Source organism: Halichoerus grypus, chromosome 7, assembly GCF_964656455.1.
Source record: "Halichoerus grypus chromosome 7, mHalGry1.hap1.1, whole genome shotgun sequence".
Classification (NCBI taxonomy): Eukaryota; Metazoa; Chordata; class Mammalia; order Carnivora; family Phocidae; genus Halichoerus; species Halichoerus grypus.
The window spans coordinates 107,689,825-107,714,152 of NC_135718.1; the positions used below are offsets into that span (position 1 = coordinate 107,689,825).

The window sequence follows — 24,328 nt, forward strand, 5'->3', positions numbered from 1 at the left end:
TATAGATGGTAGTGTAAATGAAGTCAACAGACATTTTGAAATGAGACTTGGCAGTGTTGATGGCATAAGGAGTACAAATCAACATCGCAGGCTACACCCTTTTCTGATACCTTCACTAAGAAGTGATGTCCAATGTAAACATTTTTTGTTTTTGTACAGTGCTATATGTATATTTGACCCTCAGTACATGATTAAGTTCTCATCTTTATATTAGAGGCCAAATATTTGTGTTTTCAATACTTCAGTACTTTTAAGTACTTTCTATTAATGTCTGTTTTGGAATAAAACCCAAACTAGTCCTTTTTAAAATTTTAATTTTATTTAAATTCAGTTAATTAACATATAGCATATTATTAGTTTCAGAGGTAGAGTTCAGTGATTCATAGTTGCATATAATACCCAGTGCTCATTACATCACGTGCCCTCCTTAATGCCCATCACCCAGTTACCCCATCACCCCCACACTCCCCTTCTGCAACCCTCAGTTTGTTTCCTATAGTTAAGAGTCTCTTACGGTTTGTCTCCCTCTCTGATTTTATCTTATTTTATTTTTCCCTCCCTTACCCTATGATCCTCTGTTTTGTTTCTTTTCCACGAACTAGTCTTAAAAGACCCTGGCATAATCAAGGACCAAATCTTTTTTTTTTTTTTTTTAATTTTTAAAGATGAATACTGAAATCATGGTATGAGTAAATCAAAGATTATCCCTACAATTATATATGAAGCATACTAATAATGAGAACATGTTAAGTTGGTTGTAGAAAAGTTTAAAGTTCTTACATCTCTGTAAAGTTAGAAAACATAGTGCCTTCCAGAGTTGAACATAAAATCTTACTCACCAAAATGAAGCTGTGAAATGAAGAAAGTCTTACAACTAACTAGGTTGAAATGCTCAAAAATGTCATTTTTTGCTGAACAATGTTTTCTTATTTAAAGATTATTCTTTGTAAAACCTGAGCCTTTAATGCTGTTTATCTACTTTTGTCTCATAGAATTAGCCTAAGTAGTTACCTCTCCACTTAGGTGTACTCAGGATTGCTCTAGGAGGATAGAAAGACAGGGTTTTATTTTATTTAATTCTTTATTTTTTTAGAGCAGTTTTAGGTTCACAGGAAAATTAAGAGGAAGGTAGAAAGACTTCCCATATACCCTTATCCCCACATATGCACAGCCTCCCCCATTACCAATATCCTCCACCAGAATATTACATTTGTTACAGTTGATGAATCTGCACTGACACATTATTATCACCTCAAGTCCATAGTTTACATTAGGGTTCATTTTTGATATTGTACATCCTTTGGGTTTGGACAACTGTATAATGACATGCATCCATCATTACAGTATCATACAGAGTTTTTTCACTGCCCTAAAGATCCTTTGTGCTCCATCTATTCATCCCTACACCTAAGGGTGGGTTATTTTTTGGAGGGTTTTTTAATTGAAGGAATCAGTAGTAGATATTTTTTATAAGTTGCTTCCTGTTTTGTTCAAATTTTTTCACCATTGCATTAAGACACCTTTCTCTCTCCTTAGCCCATTTCCTTACTTCTCTTTGTTTCTTAACTAGAATATTGTTATTAGCATCAGTGTTGCAGGATTGAGAGTTTTCTTTGATGGCTTTTTTTTTTTTTTTTTGCAATAAATTATCCCTCAAAGAGTATGATTTAATTCTGTCTTTTTAAAAAATTTGTACAGGGCGCCTGGGTGGCTCAGTTGGTTAAGCGACTGCCTTCGGCTCAGGTCATGGTCCCGGAGTCCTGGGATCGAGTCCCACATCGGGCTCCCGGCTGAGCAGGGAGCCTGCTTCTCCCTCTGACCCTCTCCCCTCTCATGCTGTTTCTCTCTCTCTTTCTCTCAAATAAATAAATAAATAAAATCTTTAAAAAAAAAAAAAAAAGAAAAAAAAATTTGTACATATATGGTGGCTGATGGTAACTAGAGTTATTGATCATTTCGCAATGTATATGAGTATTGAATTATTATGTTGTACATCTGAAACCAGTATCATTGTATATGTCAGTTACACCTCAATTAAAAAAAAAGAAATGCAGGGGCACCTGGCTGTCTCAGTCGGTAGATCATCCAACTCTTGATCCCGGAGTCGTGAGTTGAAGCCCCACATTGGGCGTGGAGCCTAGTTTATTTATTTATTTCTTTAAGATGTTATTTATTTATTTATTTATTTATTTATTTATTTATTATTTATTTATTTATTTATTTATTTATGAAAGAGTGTGAGCGGGGCGAGGGGCAGAGGGAGAGAGAGAACCTCAGACTCTGCGTTAAGCATGGAGCCAGACACGAGGCCCAGTTCCACCACCCTGAGATCAGATTTTGACCTGAGCCAAAATCAAGAGTCAGATGCTAAACTAACTGAGCCACCCAGGCACCCCTGGAGCCAAGTTTAAAAAAAAAGTTTTTTTTAGGGGCGCCTGGGTGGCTCAGTTGTTAAGCGTCTGCCTTCGGCTCAGGTCATGATCCCAGGGTCCTGGGATCGAGCCCCGCATCGGGCTCCCCGCTCGGCGGGAAGCCTGCTTCTCCCTCTCCCACTCCCCTGCTTGTGTTCCCTCTCTCGCTGTCTCTCTGTCAAATAAATAAATAAAATCTTTAAAAAAAAAAAAAAAAAAAAGTTTTTTTTAATGTTTATGCCTATGCTATACCCTCCCTTTCCCCAAAGGTTGTGATTCAGTGGGTCTGAGTTGGGCATCTATGTTTGATTAAAAGCTCCACAGCTGATTTGAATTCACAGCCAGGCTGGCAAATCACTGGTTAAGTGGAATGCAATGTGATAACACACTTTTTTAAAATTGAAGGATAATTAACATACAGTGTCATATTAGTTTCAGCGATTCTATACATTACTCGGTGCTCAGCACAATAATATAATGCTAAGTGATTTAATTATCTTTAAAATATGAAGAATCGTGTGCATATTGTTAAAGTTCTTTGAGTTATTTTTAGGAAGAGGAAAATTGGAGTTTCCATGATTATCTTATTTCTTCTCCGTTACAGCCCATTATATAAAAGACTGGGAGAACAAGATAGCATGCATGGTAATTAAAAAGTACCGACTCTAGATCCAGACTGCGTGAGTTCCAATCCTGATTCTGCCCTTGACCAGCTGTGCAAACATGGGCAGAGTAATAGAACCTCTTTTTCTTTCCTTATCTGTAAATGGTGGTGATAGTCCCACTAACAATTCCAGAGAATTGTTGTGACAATGGAAGAGATAACTCAAATAAAACAGTTAGCATGTGATAAGGAATCATAAATGATAGTTTGGTGTTGCAGGTATCCTTATTATGTTTTTATCATAATTATAATTATTAAGATCCCTGTTGGTTATCACTAAGAACCAGAGATACACTTTGTATTTGAAACTTAAGCTACCATGTAAACATCCCTGCGCTGTTTTCTTAGCCTTTCTGGTTGAGACTGTTACTTGCACTAAAAGTATTCTCCACTATCCCATCCAATATCATCATGTGAAGAAATAGAATACTTGTGGGTGTCCAGACTCCTTGACCAGAGAGAAATCCTTCCTCCTATTATATTAATAAGAAAATTTTAAAATAATAAAATAAAGAATAAATTTGCTGAAGTAAAGAAAAGGTGGGGAGACTGAATGGCTTTACTTACTGAGAAGTCACCACATTTGTGTATTTATCACCAATTTGTTCAGATTGAAGTAAGTGTTGAGGGCATGCAAACTTGAAAGATCTGCTTGTTTGAGTGAGGTCCTGCAGTCTAAGTGATACAGATTGGATGGATTAAAGTGGCTCTGGGGATTTGTATTTTAGAGCAGCTGAATGGTAGTGACTGTCAGTACATACGCTTTAAAGCTGTAAAAATGGGATACAGCAGAAAATGTCCTACTGAAAAGCAGGTGGATGAAGTCTATAAAACGCCCAGGTGCTATGGTGTTGGCAGCTCTGTAAATGCAGTCTGTAATTTTCTTCTCTTTGTTCTTGTCACTTTTCCTTTACAAAATTGCTCTCTGCCCAAATCTTTAAGGTCTCATTACCTTTAGGAGTCCATCAGCAAAACATGCAATCCCGTTTACGTGAAGCCTTTTCTCTTTCACCTTTTGCCATTTGTTTTTGAGGTCCTTTACTGAATCCATACAAACCCATTGCCCAATACTACTTCTTCCTTCCCATTCTGTTCCTTAAACATCTTCTCTGTTCCTGTGGAAAAAGAATCCTCCTAATTTAGAATTCATAGCATAAAGAAATAACGTTATTTGTTTATTTTATTCATTAATAACTTGAGCCAGTGACATATCCTGTCTTATTTATTGTCATCATTTGCACAATATAAAGGCAAATAGATGATAGTGAAGTGGGCTCATTCACAGCAGCACCCTGAAATTTCAGTGACATGAATGGGTGCATGAACACAGTTTGGTGTGTATTCAATTTTCTGTCATGCTTTGTTGGAATGTTATTGATTTTTAAAAAGGTTTTTGAAGTGAGCTGAAGAATTCCCCTTTTGAGAATAATACTAGAACACTTGTTTCCTAAATATAATACCAAAAATATTAAAGGGGTCTGTGAATAATTATAATTGGCAGAGCATTCACATTCATTCATGTTTTATAATTCTGTACACAAAATTACTAGGAATTGGCTTGGGCTGCCATTCATGGGAAGTATTGAGGCATACTATATATGCCACATTGACTGCACCCAGGAGCATGTAATGGTTTTCTGATCTGTCATTAACTAGAGAATTTTGCTGTAAGAAGGCTATTTTGGTTTCTTACATCATTGTCCACCAAATTAAAACTTTATAAATGTCTTTCTGCATTTTGTTCATCTTTTATGTTGAATTTTCTGAAATTACTTTCACATTGGTAAGTATTATTTTCTTCTTTTAAATTTGGCCCCGATATGCTCATCCAAGAGAGTAATAACTGTTACTATCTCAGGGGCTGCCCCAAGGACGAAGAAAGATAGATTCCAGATCCAGCACTTAGCACAAAACAAACACTCAGTATTAGCTCAAATTATCATAAAAATACTTCTGCCTCAAAGAGGTGCTTAAATAACTTTTATAGTACCTCTTTTTCTCTTTAGAGAAAGTATTTTGAATCATTTCTTAACAATGGTAACTCATCCCAAGAGTGGCAGACTATCAGAATTCATGACATCTGAGCCCTGTTATTTAGGTTAGTATATGCATATATGACATGATGGTATACGAACTTTGGTTCAATGTGATTGAACCAAAATAAATGCAGTTGATGCTTATCGATATTTGGGCATAATGATAACAGATACCTTTCTCATTTAAGATATTTTCAGAGGCTTTTGGAACCTAACCCTCAGTCAATATGATAAAAGTATTAACCTTTACTGTCTTTCCAAACGTAATAATATTCCAGAATTATTTCAGTCAGTCACTTTTCAAAGTCCTGAAAAGAAAATAATTAAGAAAGTGCCAGTAAATATATCTCCATAAGGTTTCTATGTGATTTGTACCTTTTGGTGAAATATGTTTGACCAGGTGATTTTTCACTTCAGAGTAGAAAGCTCAGGTCTTTACACATAGGCCTATAGAGCCTACATGGCCCAAGCACACCTGCCCCAGTCTCAGGCTTTCTGCTACTCTTTGTCCCTACCAACACCAGTCACACTGGCCTCCGTGCTGCACTTTACCGTAGAAGTTTCGTATTGGCTTCCCTCTGCCTGTAGTGTTCTTCCCTAATAAACCTAGAAGGATGACTTCCACATCTCCTCTTCTCAACACATCTACCCATTCACTATAATTATTGTAATGAAATTACTACACCTCTTCATCTCCCTTACACTGTCCTACTTTTTTGTCCTCCTTGAAATACTTTTTGAGAGTTGCTACCTGATAAGTGAATTAAGGCCATGAACAACACAACTATTAGGCTCTAAAGGCAGAGGTTGACTTCTGTCTGTTGAACAAGCACATCCTCCACCAAAAGTGCCTTTACCCCTATAATCCTCCAGCTGTCAATTTCTTTGCCACACTTTCCAAAGAAGGCACATCAACAGAGAGGAAGATAGCTATTACGTAGAATAAATGTTGTTATGATACCAGACTTTGGATTTAGAGAGCCCCTTTCTTCGAAAAAGCTAATTTTGCACCAAAGCATATAGACTCATTCATCTTGTCTTCATCTCTGGTTGGTCTGAATAACCCAGGTTATTAATGAAGACCAGAGCAGAAAAGGTGAGATGGCTTACACAGGATCACACAGATAGTTGGTAGAGCTGCTAAGAAAAGCACCCACACATTCTCTTTGTTCAATGCATGTTCCATATGGAGCTGTATTGCAGGTTATCTCTCATCAAGAGAAGTGGTCACCTTACCTTGGTTCATACCCAGTGGCAAAGGAAATAAAGAAATAAATTTAAAACTTAACCAGGCTTTTATATTTTATAACTTTTTTTTTTTTTTACCTTTCAGTCTGAAGGTGAAAAATATTTTTAGAGGATGAGAAAGTGAACAAAACAGTTTCAGACCTTTACTGAAACAATATTGTAAGTCTCTGTCTCAGTCTTAGAGAGTGAGCCTATTTAAAAATGACTGTGATTAAGTATTATGACTATGAAAGGAACAATAATTTTTACAGCGAGTGAAAATAATGTGGTATATGTAGCATGAGTGGGGCCAGGGGAGAGAGCTGTCTAATTTTGGTCTACTGGAACCAGTATAGATTTTCCTTCCAACTCAGCAGAAATGTGGCTTTAAGAGCATAGTAGCAGCTTTCCTTTCTGCTTGGAGATTTAAAGTTAAAGGTACCTGGACCAGTTTAATAAGCAGGCTTGCCTGTGACTAATCCAGCGTGCTGTTAATTCGGTTCTTGCTGATGCTGCTACCTGGTTCTATGTGGCCATTGGTGCTTGGGGTATATATTCTTTTCTCAGCTTTGAAATAGTTCTGAATTTTCTGAAAACGAAAGAACTTGGGTATTCAAGGGCCTTGTGTGCATCATCAGATAAGTTGCATTGTTGTGGGGGCTGAGAAAGGAAGTGTAGACCTCTCATCAGTAGTTGATTTAGCTTATTTCCTCTTTGCCCTCTTAGTGGCAGTTGTTCAAACTTCAAGAAAAATTTAATTTCTCCTTTTTGAACCCAGTGATATTCTTTAAGCTATGCCAGAGTTGTGATTTTTTTCATGATGCAGAAAGAGAACCTAAAAGAGAAAGAGAAGTACAACAAATAACATATTTGTAGAGTTTAAAATGTAGCTGCTCATTTTAGCCAGTATAATTTCACATTGTTAAAAGCCTGGAAATATATTTATTTAGTGATTTCAGATGCCTGAAAACTAAAATTAGATATTTGAAAGAAAATGAGGAAATAAGGTTCCATTTTTTACCTTATCCAGAACATTGCAAATTAAGGAAAACTGTTTACCGGATCATTTTATTCTTGCTAATGGAACTTATTTTCTCCAGTTTGGTTTCTCCATCAATTATTAAGATATTAAAATATGTTATACTGTAATATTCAATCTCATGTATCTTCTAATTATAGGTCATTATCAGAGGAAGGATGAAATTTTCTTTTATTTTCACCAGCCCCTCTCCCCACCAGCCTGCCCCCCATACAGTAGAAATGCCTAACTTGGATAATCACTCTTTAAAGTCACGTTCCTAAAGTCTGAAGGTCTTGTTCCGTGTGCTTTCAAAACTGATTTGTTTAAATTTGGTGCTTTGTGTGCCATTGCCGTGAATTTTAGCTAATTATACTGCCATTTTTTAGAAGTCGTGTGTGTCTAATTCTGAAAATGACTTTGTACATTAAGGCTCATTTAACCACTGATGGTGACAGAGAAGTTGAGAGACTTACAGTTATTGGTTGTAATTTTAAAACAGTGATAGCATGGGACTTTCTTGTACTGCAGGCAGATAAGACGCTATGTTGGCAACCTCTCAGTCATTAGGAATGTTGCAATTTGGCCTATGTCTTACGGGTCAAGATGTCACACAGAAGATATGTTTAGTCATGGAAAGGAAATCAGTGTCCATCATGCAAAGATAGTAATAGGGTAAGCACTTCCAACTGGATTTTCATGGGAGGGATTGATTTGTGTGCATTACTAGGTCTGTGTAAAATGGTGTCCTTTTGGCACTAGCTGAATATAAATTTCAGTAAATGTTTTTTCTTGCTGCAGATTAGTGTAATACAGTGAAATTTTCTGTAACTGAGGGGAGGCAGTGGTTGGGCGTCTGCTAATAGCCTGAAAGTAACTAATGAGGATGTGCATTCGGAACGATTGATTGAATAGCTGCAGTCCTGTGTGTTTCTTTCTCGCTTGCTCTCTGCAAGCTGTAGAGAGGGAGGGGAAGAGCAAGACACAGGGAGGGAGCGAGAGAAAAAACGCTTTCTCTTAAGTGGAAGTAGCACGGATCCCAGGGGCCAGGAGGCCAGAAATGGAAGTTTAAACTGCATCTGTCTTTTAAAGGGAGAACAGCAGGAATCAAAATGTCAGTCTCCGGCTTATTTTTTAAGATCTGGAAGATAATACAGAGTACTTTTTTTAGGATGTGTTTTTTTTCCTTGTCCATGTTGAGATTATCTAATGTTATCTGAGAAGCTGGATTCCTATATGTCTGTCAGTTGAAGTGGAGATGGGAAGCAGTTGTGATAAAGGTATAATATGTATATATCTATCATCTGTGTGTGCGTGTGTATGTGCATATATATATGCATATATTTATATCACTCTCTGAAAAAAATTGTTTAAATGTAACCTTAATATAGTGTATAGTAATTAAATGAGAAAATATCACCTCATCTGTAAAATCCGAAGCTTGTTAGGTCAGTTTGAACAGATTTAGGATTCCAGAGTAAGATTTTAGTAAGGTCATCTTGCCAGCACAAGGAGAAGCTGATCTATTTTTATATCTGCATAGGCATATATGTTATTTTATCCTAGCAGTAGCTTTCAGTTGTCTCGTGGCCCTTTGGCTGCAGTCTGGTGAATCATCTTATCTGCACAGAACTGAACTTTGACCTTTGTGCAGACACCATCAAATCATATGCAACACCAGACTGTATTTTGTTAACAAGAATATCAAAAATTTCTTTGGATTCTATTAACTCCTATATTGCTGACATATAGAGAAGTAGATTCATACGCTGTGAGATAGAAATAGTAAATGAATTTATAGATATTAAACATAGCTCAGAAAAAATTACTTTTTACATGTGCACAGATATAATTATAACCTGTCATGCTAAAGCAGATTTCTTAAGCATGACCAGGTCTCCCTAGTGCCTCAATAGTTCAAATACCACAGAGATAGATAAATCATGTGGAGATAGAATGTAATGTACCTTTAAAGCAAACTGATTTTTTTGTGGGGGAAGAAAATCCCACTAATTTTACAATGTAGTCAAAGATCCTCAAGTTTGTTTTCTTCATGGCATTTATTTCTTCTTTTCCAGAGGTGCCGGCAGAAAGGTCCCCCCGCAGACGGAGCATCTCAGGGACCAGTACATCAGAGAAACCCAACTCCATGGACACTGTAAATACCTCACCCTTCAAAGTACCAGTAAGTGCTCCTCTTCTCTAAAAGATATTTTACTTTTCTCTCCTTTCTCCTTAGAGTTAGAGACAGTTACTAGGGAATCAAAACATTTTGCTCAAGAATTTCCTTAGAATACTGAAGTTTAAGGACAGAGTTATCAACTTACATAGATTAACTGTGGTTAACATCCACTACTTTCAGCAGGAGGTTTATTAGATTTTAGGGAATAATTATTTATACTTGTGGGAAATTTCTAAAATGTATAACAAAATATGTTAAATTCGAAGTCCTCTGATCTATAGAGTGCAAATCTTTGCAGGATGCCCTTTTATCAAGTTACGGGCGAAAACCTGTCACGGTTCCATAAAGATGGATTTTTTTTTTTTTTTTAACAAATGGAAGGAGTTTTTTGTTTTTTGTGTTATTTTTCTTGAGCGGGAGCATAAACAGTGAATGATGGGACTCCTAAAGTTGCAGAACAGACTATCAGAGAATTAGACAATTGTGAGTTCTAATCCTGAGACCTTGGCCTGTGCTTTCCTTAAGCCATCTTGTAGATGACCGTCTAAGTGCTTAAGAAATGCCCTGGAAGAAATAACCCAGTTTAAAATATTCCTTAAACTGACGAGGCAGTACTAAGAATCAGTATTAAATCCTGAATGCTGAGTTTGGAAGGCTATAAGTGATCAGGTCAGCTGACCACCAGTTGCAGTCCGGGACCTTTTTGATATAACTCTGAGTAACCCAGATTTTAATCCACCCATTTTCTTTGTTTATTGAATAAGAAATAGACTAATTATATCATTTTATTAAAATTTATTGTTTTTAAACTTGAAAAAAATTACTGCCATGAAGTTGGTCATTATTGTAGGTACAATGGAAATCACTATAGAATAGAAGTAGACTTTTCTATTGGGAAAAAAAATTCTTTTCTTTTAATTCTGTTATGTTAATATGTTGTATTCTTTATATATTCCAATACTTCTTTTTTTTTTTTTTTAGTTGGGATGACTTTTTAATTTGAACTAATATTTTGAGATATATAAGCTGGCATTGATTTGTAAGCTAACCAAAATGAATGTTTTATTTTGGATTAACCCTGAGGAGCAAGATTTGCCCTTATTGTATCTCAGTGCCTTGTAGAGTTCGTGGATATCTGTTACTGTGACACCTTTCAAATGTTTACCAGTTCTCTCGTTTTTAAAGATCAGAAGCAAGACTGGATTAATATTCTAACCAAATTATGACAGGAATTATAAAATAACAGATTTCATCCCTTTTACTGAATTTCTCTGTTCCATAGACATGGCTTCCCACTTAAATGTTTGGGTTTTTGTTTTATTTTTTAATGAATGAAAAATACATTTTTTTTTCCCTCTTCCCTCCCCTTCTTGTTTTCCTGATGGAACAGAAATCAAATATAGTGAAACTGACTATACATACAAAGTGGTGAAAAGGATTGAGTTAGAATTTGAAATATTGATACCATCATGCTAGAATAAATTTAAATTTTTTTAAAAGTCAATAACTGAAGAAAGATATCCCTCTATAATAAAGAACATTCAAGTACTTATATTGAATCTGAAGTTCATGACTGGGCTTTTTAAATTTAAATTAATTAAGAACAACAATTTTCATTTATATTTAAACAGTGATAGCTAATTTAAGGTTTACCTTAATAATAAAGCTAATTATTCTTGAGTAAAAGTAATAAACCAATGATGCATATATATGACCGCTGGCACTACTTACAAACCATTTACTCAGTTGTTATTCTTCTGACAATCTCAGCCACCTCATGCGTTTAGAAATATTGAAGGAAAGAGGGACCTCTGACTGGCAAACTACAGTCACTAAGCCCATGCACTTAGCTCTCTAGGAGAATTTAACCAGTCCTTATCTAGACAATTAGTTGAAAAATAACTATCAGAACACCCTGTTGTAATTTTTCAAAAGATGACAGTGAGTTAAGGGAGGAGGCAGAGAAAATGAGAAGCAAGGAGTCATAAAAACAATCCGAATCCACTTAGGATAAAGGCAGATAGCCCAATATTTATTAGTAGTCCTTAAGAGTACCATTGTATTACAGGATGGATGGTGCATAGTGCAGTAATTGACATTGATAATAATGATCCTGAATCATTAAAAGAAAGTGAAATTATATTTCTTGTGCTGGGCTTTTTTTTTTTTTTAAGTATAATTGTGTAGTATTGTGTGATACATATCCATTGAGAGTATTTTAAATCTAGAAGATATGCGATGCTTATAAAACTTGTTATCCAGAAAAATCTGGTTTGTGAAATACCTTATTCCATGATAATGCTGGATAAATAATTTATATTCTTTTAAAAAGAAACCAGAATATGCTGACTAGATGAGGCACTGCAGTACTTGGATGTCTGTGGAAGTCCACTGTATGTTTTAAATTTCTATATAATACCACTAGCTAATGTGACTTACTTAAATGTAATGCCAATAAGAATTATGTCTAGTTTTCAGGTCAACACAAAATATTTTTGTAGTTAATATCACAACAGAGTCTCTGAATATGGGAAAGCACTACAAAAAGGAACCAAACTTTGAGATACTTAACTAAGTTAATTATACAGTAGCTCATGTTATTAACATGATTGTTTCCATGGAAGTGATCCATGTTAACTTTCTGAAGGAGCGGAAGTGAGATTTAAGCATAAGTTCTTGTGGTTCTAGGATTCAGGTGTCTTTACTGTGGTGAACAGCAGGTTCACTACTTACCTGGTGGACTCTCCAAAGGGCCTGTTCTTCCCAGCTCCATTTTCAGGCAAATACTGAAGAGCAGATGAATAGTTTTTAGCAGGCCTTGCCTGAAATTATTGACAGTGACACACTTACTGAGTGCTTACTCTGGGCAGAGTATTAGTGATTCACCAATTATCGAAACTTTCTTGGCACCAGGTCCTGGGTAAACAGAAATGAACACAACAGAATTTTCCACTCCCAGAGCATTTCTAGTCTAGTAGCAAGAGACAGAAAAATGACCAGATTCATAAGGAGGTGGATAAGCGTGGTGACACAGATTTTTAACAACGCATTGTGTAAGCTAAGGCTTTGCTGGGGAGCCAGTATTTGGGCTGTTTCAAAGGCTGAATGAAAATAATTGACAGGAAGACGAGTATTCCAGGCTGAGGCAATAGCATTTTAGAAAGACACACTTCATAAAGTGACTGAGGCGTCCAGGGAACATAGAAAGGGTTCAGTGAGGCACGAGCCAAGAAGCATGTAGGCAAAAATGGCAAGAGAGAAGGATGGGGAGGTAGGTTGGGGCAAGACTGTGACTGTTTGTCAAGCTTAACTAAATTTGGCAAGCATTAGGGATTTGTTTTTTGAAATATTTATCTTGGCTCAAAAGCTAAACCAAAAAGGAGCTAGTCTTGGACTCTCCAAAAGGGCCTTCTTCTTCCCACCTCCATTTGTATAAATACTGTGGAAGTACTGGTAAATTACTTAACTTTTCCCCAAGTGACTCTTTCCCTCTTACTGTCAATGTCGCAGCTCAGGGTGATAGGTCAGGGACTGCCGGCCATTCAGTAGAGGCCCAGCCCAGCACCCCCCCCAGGCTATCAGCTGAGCCTGCTGGTAGTTCTAGAGTAGTGGTTAGCTTGAGATCCAGGAGAAACAGGTGGGTAGCAGTCGCTTATACCCTGCTGAGTGCTGCTGGTGTGACAGGAAGGAGACAAGGAATAACTATAGCGGTGAACCCAAAGCAGGGAAGCCCAAAACCTTGGTATATCTTTCTCATCTCCCAAAATGTGTGTTTTTAAAAACTTAAAATGGATAACCAGTACAACAGTGTATTCATGTATATTTCTTACTTAGTCTAAGCCATCTTTACAGCAGTGGTAGACAGCAGAGTCAATAAATTTAAAAAGTAAAAATAGACATAAGAGGGGACTCATGTGGCCACTGAATGCATAGGTAAGGCAAGGTCTTTGTTTTTAGGAATGTTTCAGTGTATTTGTACTTTTATCTAATCATAGCCATAAGGAAAAGCAGAGATCTGCAGGGTAGTTTTTCTGTTTCTTCTTTTCATTCCATATTTCTTTACCTTAATTCCAGTTGCAATTGTTTGTTTGTGGACTGTGTCCCTCATTAGACAATAAATATCTCCTCTCATCTTTGTGGCTGCCTCAATGCCTAACAGTACTTTGCACACAGTAAGCACTGGGCAAATAATTGTTTAATGGATAAGATATGTGTGAATTATTGAATGACGAGCATCAAGTGAGTATCTCACATTTACTCTCTTAGTATTACTGATGATATCTCAGTCGAATGGATTACTAAACCATTTAATAATCACTAAGCGATCATTTGGAGTAAATGAGTACACCTATGCAGAATAGTTACATTTTTTCTTCAACCAAGAGAGACTTTAATATATATTTGGAATTCAGGGCTATGGTATTTTATGTATATAGTGTATACTGTGTCTACTTACATTGGGAAGTGAAACTACATAGAATTCTTTATTTAATGGTTTGTTTCTGTGGATATTTCTTTGAGCCCTTTAGATGCCATACATATGTATAAGCTCACAATGTTTTTGCAGATCTGAGTCTTGACTATTAGCTTCTGCAAGAACCCTTTGTCATTTGAATAGTTTTTCCCCTCTTAAAGATGCTATTTTTCACTTTTTTTCTTTAGCACCTTGCTAGACTTTACATTTGTCATATTTGTGTTTTCCTTTAAGTAAAACATCCATTGTATGTCTTATACATGTTAAAACTACATTCGTTTGATATTACAGGGGTGATTAGGAAGAAATGAGTAAACTAATGAAAGTTATCCAGGTACTTAAATTTAATTCAGAAAGGGAAAATGATCACGCCTTGTAATTGTATATATTTGTTTCATATTGCCTGAGTTTTTGGAACAGGCTTCTTTCTTTAATGTTCTATTTATAAAGTGACTATTGATATTTATGATTTTTATATCGCTTCTCCTTAGACGGTGCCATCAATTTAGCTTTGGCTAAAAGAAAGCTGCTTGTGTTCCGGGCCAGGTGCTTGGCTTAGTGTTCTCATTTCCATAACACAATGGTCTGAGTTGGCCTTCCATGTAAATGTAACACAATGCAGTTGCAGCTGCTTCGTTTGTATTAGCTTTGAGCTTGGCTCTGAAAGAATTCAGGCACTAAAATATATGCCAAGACAACCAGAAAGCATAGTTGAACTAAGGCAGTAGCTGACTGTTCCTTTGTAACCCTTCTTGTTCCTGTCACAGTGACACCTGAGCATTCCCGATAAGGTAGAGTAGATACAGAAGACTGTCAACAGATGAAAACTTTGCCTAGTTTTTAGAAAAAGCAAAGCTTTGGAAGAATAAATATAGACTAAGTTAAATTCTTATGTAAAAAGAAATGTTACATTCTTTCTTAAGTATTGAGATGTGAGGCTCAGTTGGTATTGGTCTCTGTCTTGAATAGAATCCTCAATAAGATCAATAAGATCTTCAATAAGATTTTTGTTTTTCCAAGTTAAACAAAGAGATGAAGCTTCATACCCACTTGATAAAGGTCAAATAGTGTTCGTTGTCAAAACCAGTGGTTTTCAACTCTGGCTTTACCTAAATAGCACCTAAGGAACATCTCCAAAACCAACCAACAAACAAACGGAAAAAACTGATGCCTGGGCTCCACCTCAAACTAGTTAAGCCAAAATCTCTGGACTAGAACCCTGTATTTTGTATTTTTTGAAATCTTCGCAGGTGATTCTAACATGTACCCAGGGTTGAGAAACTGTTTGTCCAAATGATTGGTTAATGTATTAGGAACATTTTAATTTTAGTCCATGTCTTCCTGGTAGACATCAGTACTTTCTTTTGTACCTTCAGGTCTGGCATAAGAAACTAATAAGCGATATTTTTTCAGTGCCCTGTTATTGCTCACAAATGCTGCATTGTATATTAGTTGTCCTTCCAAGTGTTTGACACCATCAGTTCAGATGACAAGTCTAAATTTACAGAATACTTTATTGTGGCACAGTGACCTCTGACCAGCCTGAGAATCTCAGTCTTAGGGGTGAAATAATCAATTTGAATTCATAGCAGCAAGGTGCAATACCATTTCAACTTTTGTATTCCTCGTTGCAGCTGCATTCCTGGACGCTTAAAGTTCTGTTCTCTGCTACTTAAAGATTCTATATCCAACTTTTCTTCTCTTTGCTGACCATCTGTATGGAGTTAAAATCCAAAGTGGATCACCCTGCAGTGGTACCTCTTTTTAATAGAGAGTGTATTTATATTCATGTATGTATGAATATATAATATATGGATATATTCGTATTATATGTCTATCAAAATAATACTACCAGAGGTAAAAATAATATAATAAACAAGAATGTCAGAAAAATTATAGTCTGTAGATATTGAATATTAACTATACCTTTAAATCATTCTATAATCAGAAGGGGTATAATTTTTAATTTTAAGATTTTATTTATTTATTTATTAGAGAGCAAGAGAGAGAGAGAAAAAGCATGAGAGGGGAGAGGGTCAGAGGGAGAAGCAGGCTCCCTGCTGAGCCGGGAGCCCGATGCGGGACTCGATCCCAGGACTCCGGGATCATGACCTGAGCCGAAGGCAGTTGCTTAACCAACTGAGCCACCCAGGCGTCCCTAATTTTTAATTTTTTTAATAATATCCTAGAAAATATAAAATTTGAAGCAGAGACAAAAGGAATAAGGTTAGATATGACCCCTTACGGGAGATAGAAAGGAGATAGCAAAAAACCCAGGGGAAAAGGTAACAGGCATGGCAGGGAATATTGCCAAGATTCTCAACTCGAAAGAATCGAAAAAATGATGGGAACTCTCCTCAATCTATGGTTATTCATAAAATAGGTTTGCAGCAGTGCTAACTAGTGAATATGCCAGTGTATCTTGCCCAGGAGAAGAAAGAGGGCTATTTGAGAGAGAATGAGATGAACTCACTTATAGCTCATTCTTATGGGTAGTATACTATAAGCCCCTCTTCCTCAAAGCAAAGATATTTTTCTTCTGCTTTAATGGGGGAGTGGAGGCTTAACACCTTTCATTTCACAATTAGAAATAAATGTTTTGAAGGGCTAATGCCCACTTAAAATAACAAGTAGTTAACCTCTAAGTACAACTGATATTAGATGCTTTCCTCTTTGACCAAACTTAAGAAGCCAGAGATAGGGCAATGAAACCTTGCCAACTTTTCAGTTTTGCTGGTGTTAGCTGTACAAGAAGATATTTTTGTACTTCTCAGCTATACCTGTACTCAGCAGGGTACGAGCATTGCTGTAAATAATAACACTGAGGGCCTTCCTACTGTCAGGCCCATTAATTCTATAACCACAGCCAGGACCATTCCACTGGGTTTTTAAATGTATGTTTTATATTAAGCACGTACTAATTTCATTTTAAAAGAACTTCATTCCCAGGTTATTATTTGATTATAATGTCACTACAAAATTTTTTGTCAGTCTGTTGTAGCTATAAAAGAAAAGGTTCCAGAAGGATTTGAATAGACATGTCCTCAAAGAAGATGTACAAATGGCCAATATGCACATGAAAAGGTGCTCAACATCATTTGCCATTAGGGAAATGCCGATCAAAACCACAGTGAGATACCACTTCATACATACTAGGATGACGATAATCAAAAAGAGAGAACATAATAAGTGTTGACAAGGATGTGGAAAAATTAGAACCCTCCTATATTGCTGAAGGGAATTTAAAATGGTGCAGCCACTTTGTAAACAGCTTGACAATTCCTCAAAAGATTAAACACAGACTTACCATATGACCTAGCAATTCTACTTCTAGGTACATATACAAGAAAATTGAAAACATGTGTTTATACAAAATCTTGTACATGAATGTTCCTAGCAGCATTATCTGTAACAGCCAAAAATTGGACACAGCCCAATGTCCATCAGCTGAAGAAGAATGGATATACAAAACGTGCTCTCTCCATTGTTCACCCATAAAAAGGAGTGAAGTGCTGACATACACTACAACATGGAAGAACCTTGGAAACATGATGCTAAGTGGATGAAGCCAGACACAACAGGCCACACAGTATAGGATCTATTTATGTGAAATGTCCAAAATAGGCAAATCCGTAGAGAGAGAAACTACATTAATGGTTGCCAAGGGTTAAGGAGAGAATGACTGCTGATTCATACGGGATATCTTTGGGGAGTGATGAAAATATTCTGGAATTAGACTGTGGTGACTGTTACACACCTCTCTGAATAGACAACCACCACTAAAGTGTGCACTTTAAAAGAGTGAGTTTGGTGGTGTGTGAATTTAATAAAGCTGTTAAAAAACTTGAGAAAAAAGCATAGACAGTTATCTGAATACTTCTTAATATTGATTACAAGTAGAAGTGACAATATTTTGGAAATATTGGGTTAAATGAAATCTATTTTGGTGAGGAAAAAGGACAACAAAATGCATTTCGTTATATATTGGCTGCTGCTTTTCTACAAGTTCTTTTTAGGTGCTCATTAGTGATACGTTGCATATTTGCATTTTTATGCAAACTACCATAATTTTGCCTGCTATAGGGAAGCTAGTATAGCTTCATACATTTTTACTGGATATCGAAATAGGAAGCATGACATTTGGTTATAAAAGAAAAAAATTATGGCAGTCATATGAATATTTTTTAATTTTTGCAAATTTTTGTATCTCGTTACTCGTATCTTATCTAGTATACTTTATAATCTCTTCCATAAGTTCATGTCTATTAAATAAACTGCTTGACTTTTTTCATTTTGTGTATAGTCCACCTTTGCCTCTAGAGTCTTTTATGATGTTTTAGATGTGGGCTCGTTTAATGGGTTAAAGCTGAGATATTCAAAGGACCTTTCCATGATTTTTTGTATAGTAATGAAATTAATGATCAACAAATCAGGAAATAGGAAGCGATGTGTTTTTTTGTTTATTTATTTATTTATTTATCAGAGAGAGCACAAGCAGGGGGAGCAGCAGGCGGAGGGAGAGGCAGACTCCCTGCGAAGCAGGAAGCCCAGTGTGGGGCTCAGTCCCAGGGCCCTGGGATCATGACCTGAGCCGAAGGCAGACGCTTAACTGACTAAGCCACCCAGGTGCCCCTAGCGATGTTGTTTTGTTGGAGAATCTTCTTCCAAATAGTCCTCTGGATTCAACTAACACTTAGTTCTGATGTCCCATAGTAATGTAAATTCAGCTTACACCAAACTGTATTCACTTATGTTTTTCCCCCTGAATTTCCAACTTTGTAGTACTATTTCTTCAGTTCCCAGAACCATAGTATTTTCTTTCCTCCCATATTCAATTACCAGATCTTCTTCTCTTCTCCTCTCTTCAAATTCATCCATCCAACTGTTTCCCAGCCCCACTGCCACTTACTTCAGTTATCTGTGCCTGTTAAAACATTCTTCCCCTGAACCAGTACCAGGACCTGCTTCATGAGCATGAGACCAGTGCAGTGCACAGGACCTAGACTCAGAAAGGCCTTATGCATGTTTAATGTTCTATGGTTTCCATCCTAAGATTCTTATTGATCCGTTTTTGGATTCATGTTCTGTTAAGTGAGGTCTAATGGGACAGTGGAGCATGTGCTGGGACTTGGAGCCAAGGCCTGGCACCACCTCCTGTTGCCTCCCTGGGATGGATTCTATACTGCCCATTTCCCCACCCCTGGAACCCCAACCAGCCTCTCCCATCTGCCGCATCCAGCCCTAGCGGTCACTCTCTGACCCTGGCATGGGCCTTTATACAAGCATAAAAAAAATAGGGGTTAACCTGCACACTCTGTGGCACCCCAAGGCAGCGCTTGGCAGGACTGTCTTTGCTCCTGCTTGTCAGCTTCACTGGTGTCTGGCAGGTGGCCAAAGGCCACAACTCATTTGGGGCAAGCCTCTTGCCCATCCCCAAGTCAGATACCTAGTGAGTTGCAGAGGCAGCCGTGGGAAGGGAAGAAGCCTGGCTCAACTTCCCTGCCCTGGGCCTGGGCATGGCACGTGGGTTTATTGGCTAGGGAAGGGCAACCTGGCAACCAGTGGGCCACCCATATACTGAGTCGTGGGCAGGGGCCCTGGGTACCTGTGAAGATCTGCCCTTGCCCTGGTGCCTGAGGGAGCATGACATTAAATAGCGAATGAAAAACACCAGAGCAGATGGAGAGAGAGATGGCCAAGAAAGCAAAGTTTTTTCTTTTAGTACTTTTAATGGCCCTGAGTTCCTGCCTTTTGAACAAGGGCCCTTGTATTTTGCACTGAACCCCTCAAAATATGTAGCCAGTTCCATCTAGTACAGTAGAGACTTTAACTCATCTCCTGGCCTCCAGCACCTCTGTCCCCACTTTAGCCTTCGCACTGCTGTTCTAACTCTGATCATTACTTGACTGTCCCTTGCTCAAAGTCATTTAGTAGTTCTCTATGGTCCTGTGCCCATGGACATGACCAAATATTATACATTTTATTTGGCTTGCACAGTGAGTTCTTTCCACTCTCCTCTTTCTTTCCCTTCCTTCTTCCCCTCATTTAAATATTTCCAGACAGACCTAGCTTTTCCATCAAAAAGCATCAGTCACCTGCTGAAAGCTTTTGAGTTTGACTCATGTTTTATAGGATGATAAAAACCGAAGTTCACTTGGCATAGAGAACCTTTCATTGTCAAGTGTTTGGCTGCCCTTCCAGTATAATACCCAATATCCCCATCCCCACCCCCAGATCTCTCAGCCTCCAAACTTAGAGGGTGCTCCATCTTAGTGCTCCATTTTTCGCAAACTTAAAGAGTTCCCCAAACAAGTTTCTTCGGCTATATTTGCACATTTCTGCCTAAAAAGGCCACCTTCTATGCTTCCTAAAAGTATTCTCATCCTTTAAAATTCAGCTCCAGTGTCTCACTACCTCTTCTAGGCAACATTAGCCTTCACCTTCCCTGTCCTTCCATAGGAATGTGCATTTATTGGTTATATATAGACCCTTATTGTAGGGTCATTATTTGCATGGTTGCTTTCCCTGGCCTGTGATATTCTAGGTGGTGGTCTCCAGAATAGGATGTATATACCTCAGAAGGGTACTCAATATAATCCATCTGAGTTGCAGAAAGAAAATAAGAAATATTTGATTTTTTAAATTTCATTCTTTAAATTGTTATGTTATTGAATGCTTTATAATCATACATTAGAACATTCTTGTATTTTGTAAGTAAACAGTTTTAGGAATGCATACCAACAATATTTTACTCATTTGATACATAGTCAAGACAATTTAGAAACCAGTCTTCTAGAAGATCAGGACTGTATCTTGTTAATCTTATAATTCCAGGACTGACCTTTTCTTTTTTCTAACCTGTTTATGAAAACTCACTTAATGTATAGGTGACTCATGATTACCTAAGGTACGCCCATTGCAAAGACATTAACCTCTTAAGCCGTAACATCTCCGTCATTACTTTAAAATTAATCAACATTGTGAAATTTTTTAAGGGTGTATATTAATCTGTTAAGTAAAATAGAATTAAGGGAGGAATGTAGTGAATAGAAGGGAATAATTTTCTTTCTGTGGAAGTCCTGTGAGATTAATGATAGAGTAACTAGGGCATCTGGGTGGCTCAGTTGGTTAAGCGTCTGCCTTCGGCTCAGGTCATGATCCCGGAGTCCCGGGATCGAGTCCCACATCGGGCTCCCTGCTCAGCAGGGAGTCTGCTTCTCCCTTTGACCCTACCCTGTCTTGGGCTTTCTCTATCTCACTCTCTCTCTCTCTCAAATAAATAAATAAAATCTTAAAAAAAAAAAATGATAGAGTAACTAATGGGGACTATCTTAGTTGGCTTCTTACTCAAGGAATAATTGGATGTATAGGAATATGGTCTGCTCTCAACTCTTTACAAGTTAAATGAGGAAAAGACAATAGCTCCGGCAGAAGTGAAGGTCAGAACCCCATGATCCGTCCTTAGCTACCTGGGCTCATATCTTATGCAGTCAGTGAGACCGTTGTCACTCAAGAGCTCTTCTCCATTAAAATCGGGTGCCTACCGTTGGAAAAGGCTCTGCACTCTTCTGACCGTATGATCTAGGGTCTGTGTTACCTGCCTTTGAATTCTGCCAGAGTATCAGATTTTATATTATTAGCATTTAGGAACTTGTACCTAAACAGGCAAAGGAGTGAGAAGAGCTGTATTTGTTTAATGTACGTTTAGTTAGTGTCTCACATGTGTGACCAAGAGCAAATTGTTTGACCTACTCTAAGGCTATGATGCCTTTCTTATGGTAATGAAATACTACACGGGTATTTTAAGATCCTTGAAGGTTTGCAGGGGGAAAAAAAAAGCTACTATATACTAAAGATCAATAGGTTAATATTTGGGGCCTAAATTTATAATGAAAAAAAAATATTTGCAGCATTATAAACAGTACAGTTAGGAAATAGCTGCTAGAAGTTATATAAATATGCCTAATAAAATCCTTTCCATGATGTTTTTCTCCTTCCCTTCCCCATTTTATTCTATATTAAAAAAAAAAAAAAAAGCCATCCTGATAGACATTAGTAAAGAATAATTATATTATTTTATTTGTATCTTTTGCATTACTGCCATTTCCATAATATGGGTTTCAGGTGCATTTTGTTTCACCAGAGACAGTAAGAATTTTATTTTTTTAAATAACTACTAGGCTCCAAAGCCCCCCTCCATCTCTGATGCTTTTATTCTTAGAGGCCTAGAAATGAGAGATGGAAAACTTCAATTAAATTCATCTAGTCCATCTCCCCTGACAATGAAAAAGTATCTCTCACATTATATTATCTGATGCTTTTTCAGGCTTCCATGATAACCTCTGGGAGACTGTCCAATAGACTAATAGACCTCACTTTGGGAGAATGTTCTCTTTCTTAGTTTTGACCCATCATTTCTCATTATTTTATCCCTCAAAGCCATTTTTCTTATATTCATACTCGCTGAACTTAAAATCCGCAGTCTCTGCCAGTCATAAGAAAATCAACATACATCTCATTAGCGGGAACTGAGGTGGTCTCCAGAAGTGAATATTCCTCATACTAAACTTTTCCTCTTTAAACACAGATTTAGCTTAATTTTAATCATTTTAAGGAGTTTTTTCCCTTGAATGTATTAGATATTTTCGCTTTCTTGAATGTATTGGACTTTTCTTAATAATTCAGGTTAATCATTAGCATTCTGCAAGTATGTATTAAGTAACCCACTGTATGCTAAGCATTGAAGAAATACAAAGATGAGCTCAATAATGTTTGCCTTCAGGAGTTAAGACTCTGTAGGGAATATAAAATAGGAGTTAAGACTCACTAGGGGATATGGCATAGGAATAGAACTAATTATTGGTCAAGACAGAGGAAAACAGTAATATAAACAAAAGAGTTTAGATAATCAGAGGCAAGAGACTATAACTCCTATTAGAGAGATCAGGAATGGCTTCCTGAGGAGTTGGCATTTGAAAGAAATAGTGTAGGGACAAATGAGTGGTCATTTGGAAAAAAAAGATAAAATTAGATATGTATTTCATACCTCACATAAGCATGAACTCCAAATGGATTAAGGATCTAAATGTAAAATAAAATGAATAAATAAACCATACAAGTACTAGAAGGAAACATTGATAACCTTAATGTAGGAAAAAACTTTTGGTAATGGTTACTACTGAAAAGCCAGAGGCAAAAATGGTTTTAAAAATTCTGTGATGGGGTAGCTAGGTGACTCAGTCAGTTGGGCATCCGACTCAGTTTTGGTTTGGGGTTGTGGGATCGGCCCCACACCCGGCTTATGCTCGGGGCAGAGTCTGCTCGGGATTCTCTCTCCCTCCGCCCCTCCCCTAGTGCGTGCGTGCACTCTCTCTCTCTCTGTCTGTAAAATAAGTAGATCTTTTTTTTAAAAATTGTGTGGCAAAAAAACATCATAACAAAGTTAAAAGACAACCAGCTGAGAGAAAACATTCACAACATATAAAGAACTATTAAAAATTGAGGGACAAATGACTAAAACCCAATAGAAAAACTGGGGGGAAAAAGTATGAACAGTAATTCCCAAATGCTATAAAAATTATCCTGAACATATAAAAAGAGTGTTCAAACTCACTTATAACCAGAGAAATGCAAATTAGAACAATATTTTGATACTATTTCACCTTTTAGGCTAGCAAAAACTATACAGTTTGACAACAAAGTTAGTTGGTGAGATCATGGGAAACAGAGACTCATACATTGCTGATGGGAGTACAAACTAGAACAACCCTTCTAGAGGGGATTCTGGCAAAGTTACCGATGTGCAATCTCACTTCTAGCAGTCTACCCTGAAGGTACACATCCATCAATATGAAAACACAGATGCACAAGGTATTCTTTGCAGCATTGTTTATAATTACAAAAATATTGGGAACAACCCAGATGCCCACTCGTAAGAAAGTAATTACATAAACTATGTATGGAAGGAAGGTAGAATAATGGCCTCCAAGATGTCCACATCCTAAGACACAGAATCTGTGAATATGTTATTTTACGTGGCAAAAGAGACTTTTGCAGATAGGAGTAAGGCTAAAGACCTTGAGGTGAGAAGAGTACCCTAGATTGTCTAGGTCGGTTCAATTTAATCACAGGCTTTAAAAACAGAACCTTTCAGAAAGATGCAACATTACTGGCCTTGAAGATGGAGGAAGGGGACCATAAACCAAGGAGTGTGGGTGGCCTTTGGAGGCTGGAAGAGGCACGAAACATTCTCTCCTAGGGCCTTCAGAAAGGAATAAAGCCCTGCAGACACCTTAATGTTAGCCAGGTGAGACCTG

General features: G+C 37.2%; 1 protein-coding gene across 12 annotated transcripts in view; it reads left to right on the plus strand.

The window, feature by feature from the left end:
• The window catches only part of RASAL2 (RAS protein activator like 2), a 359,574-nt gene that overhangs the window by 267,110 nt on the left and 68,136 nt on the right, over positions 1-24,328 (plus strand). For 10 of the 12 annotated variants that reach the window (XM_078078022.1, XM_078078024.1, XM_078078023.1 and 7 more), the window contains one exon: positions 9,435-9,541. In XM_078078022.1, the coding sequence (XP_077934148.1) occupies positions 9,435-9,541 (107 nt within the window). Of the gene's footprint in view, positions 1-7,922; positions 8,032-8,338; positions 8,637-9,434; positions 9,542-24,328 lie in introns of those variants that run through there. The other 2 variants (XM_078078026.1, XM_036120913.2) reach the window with 2 other exon arrangements.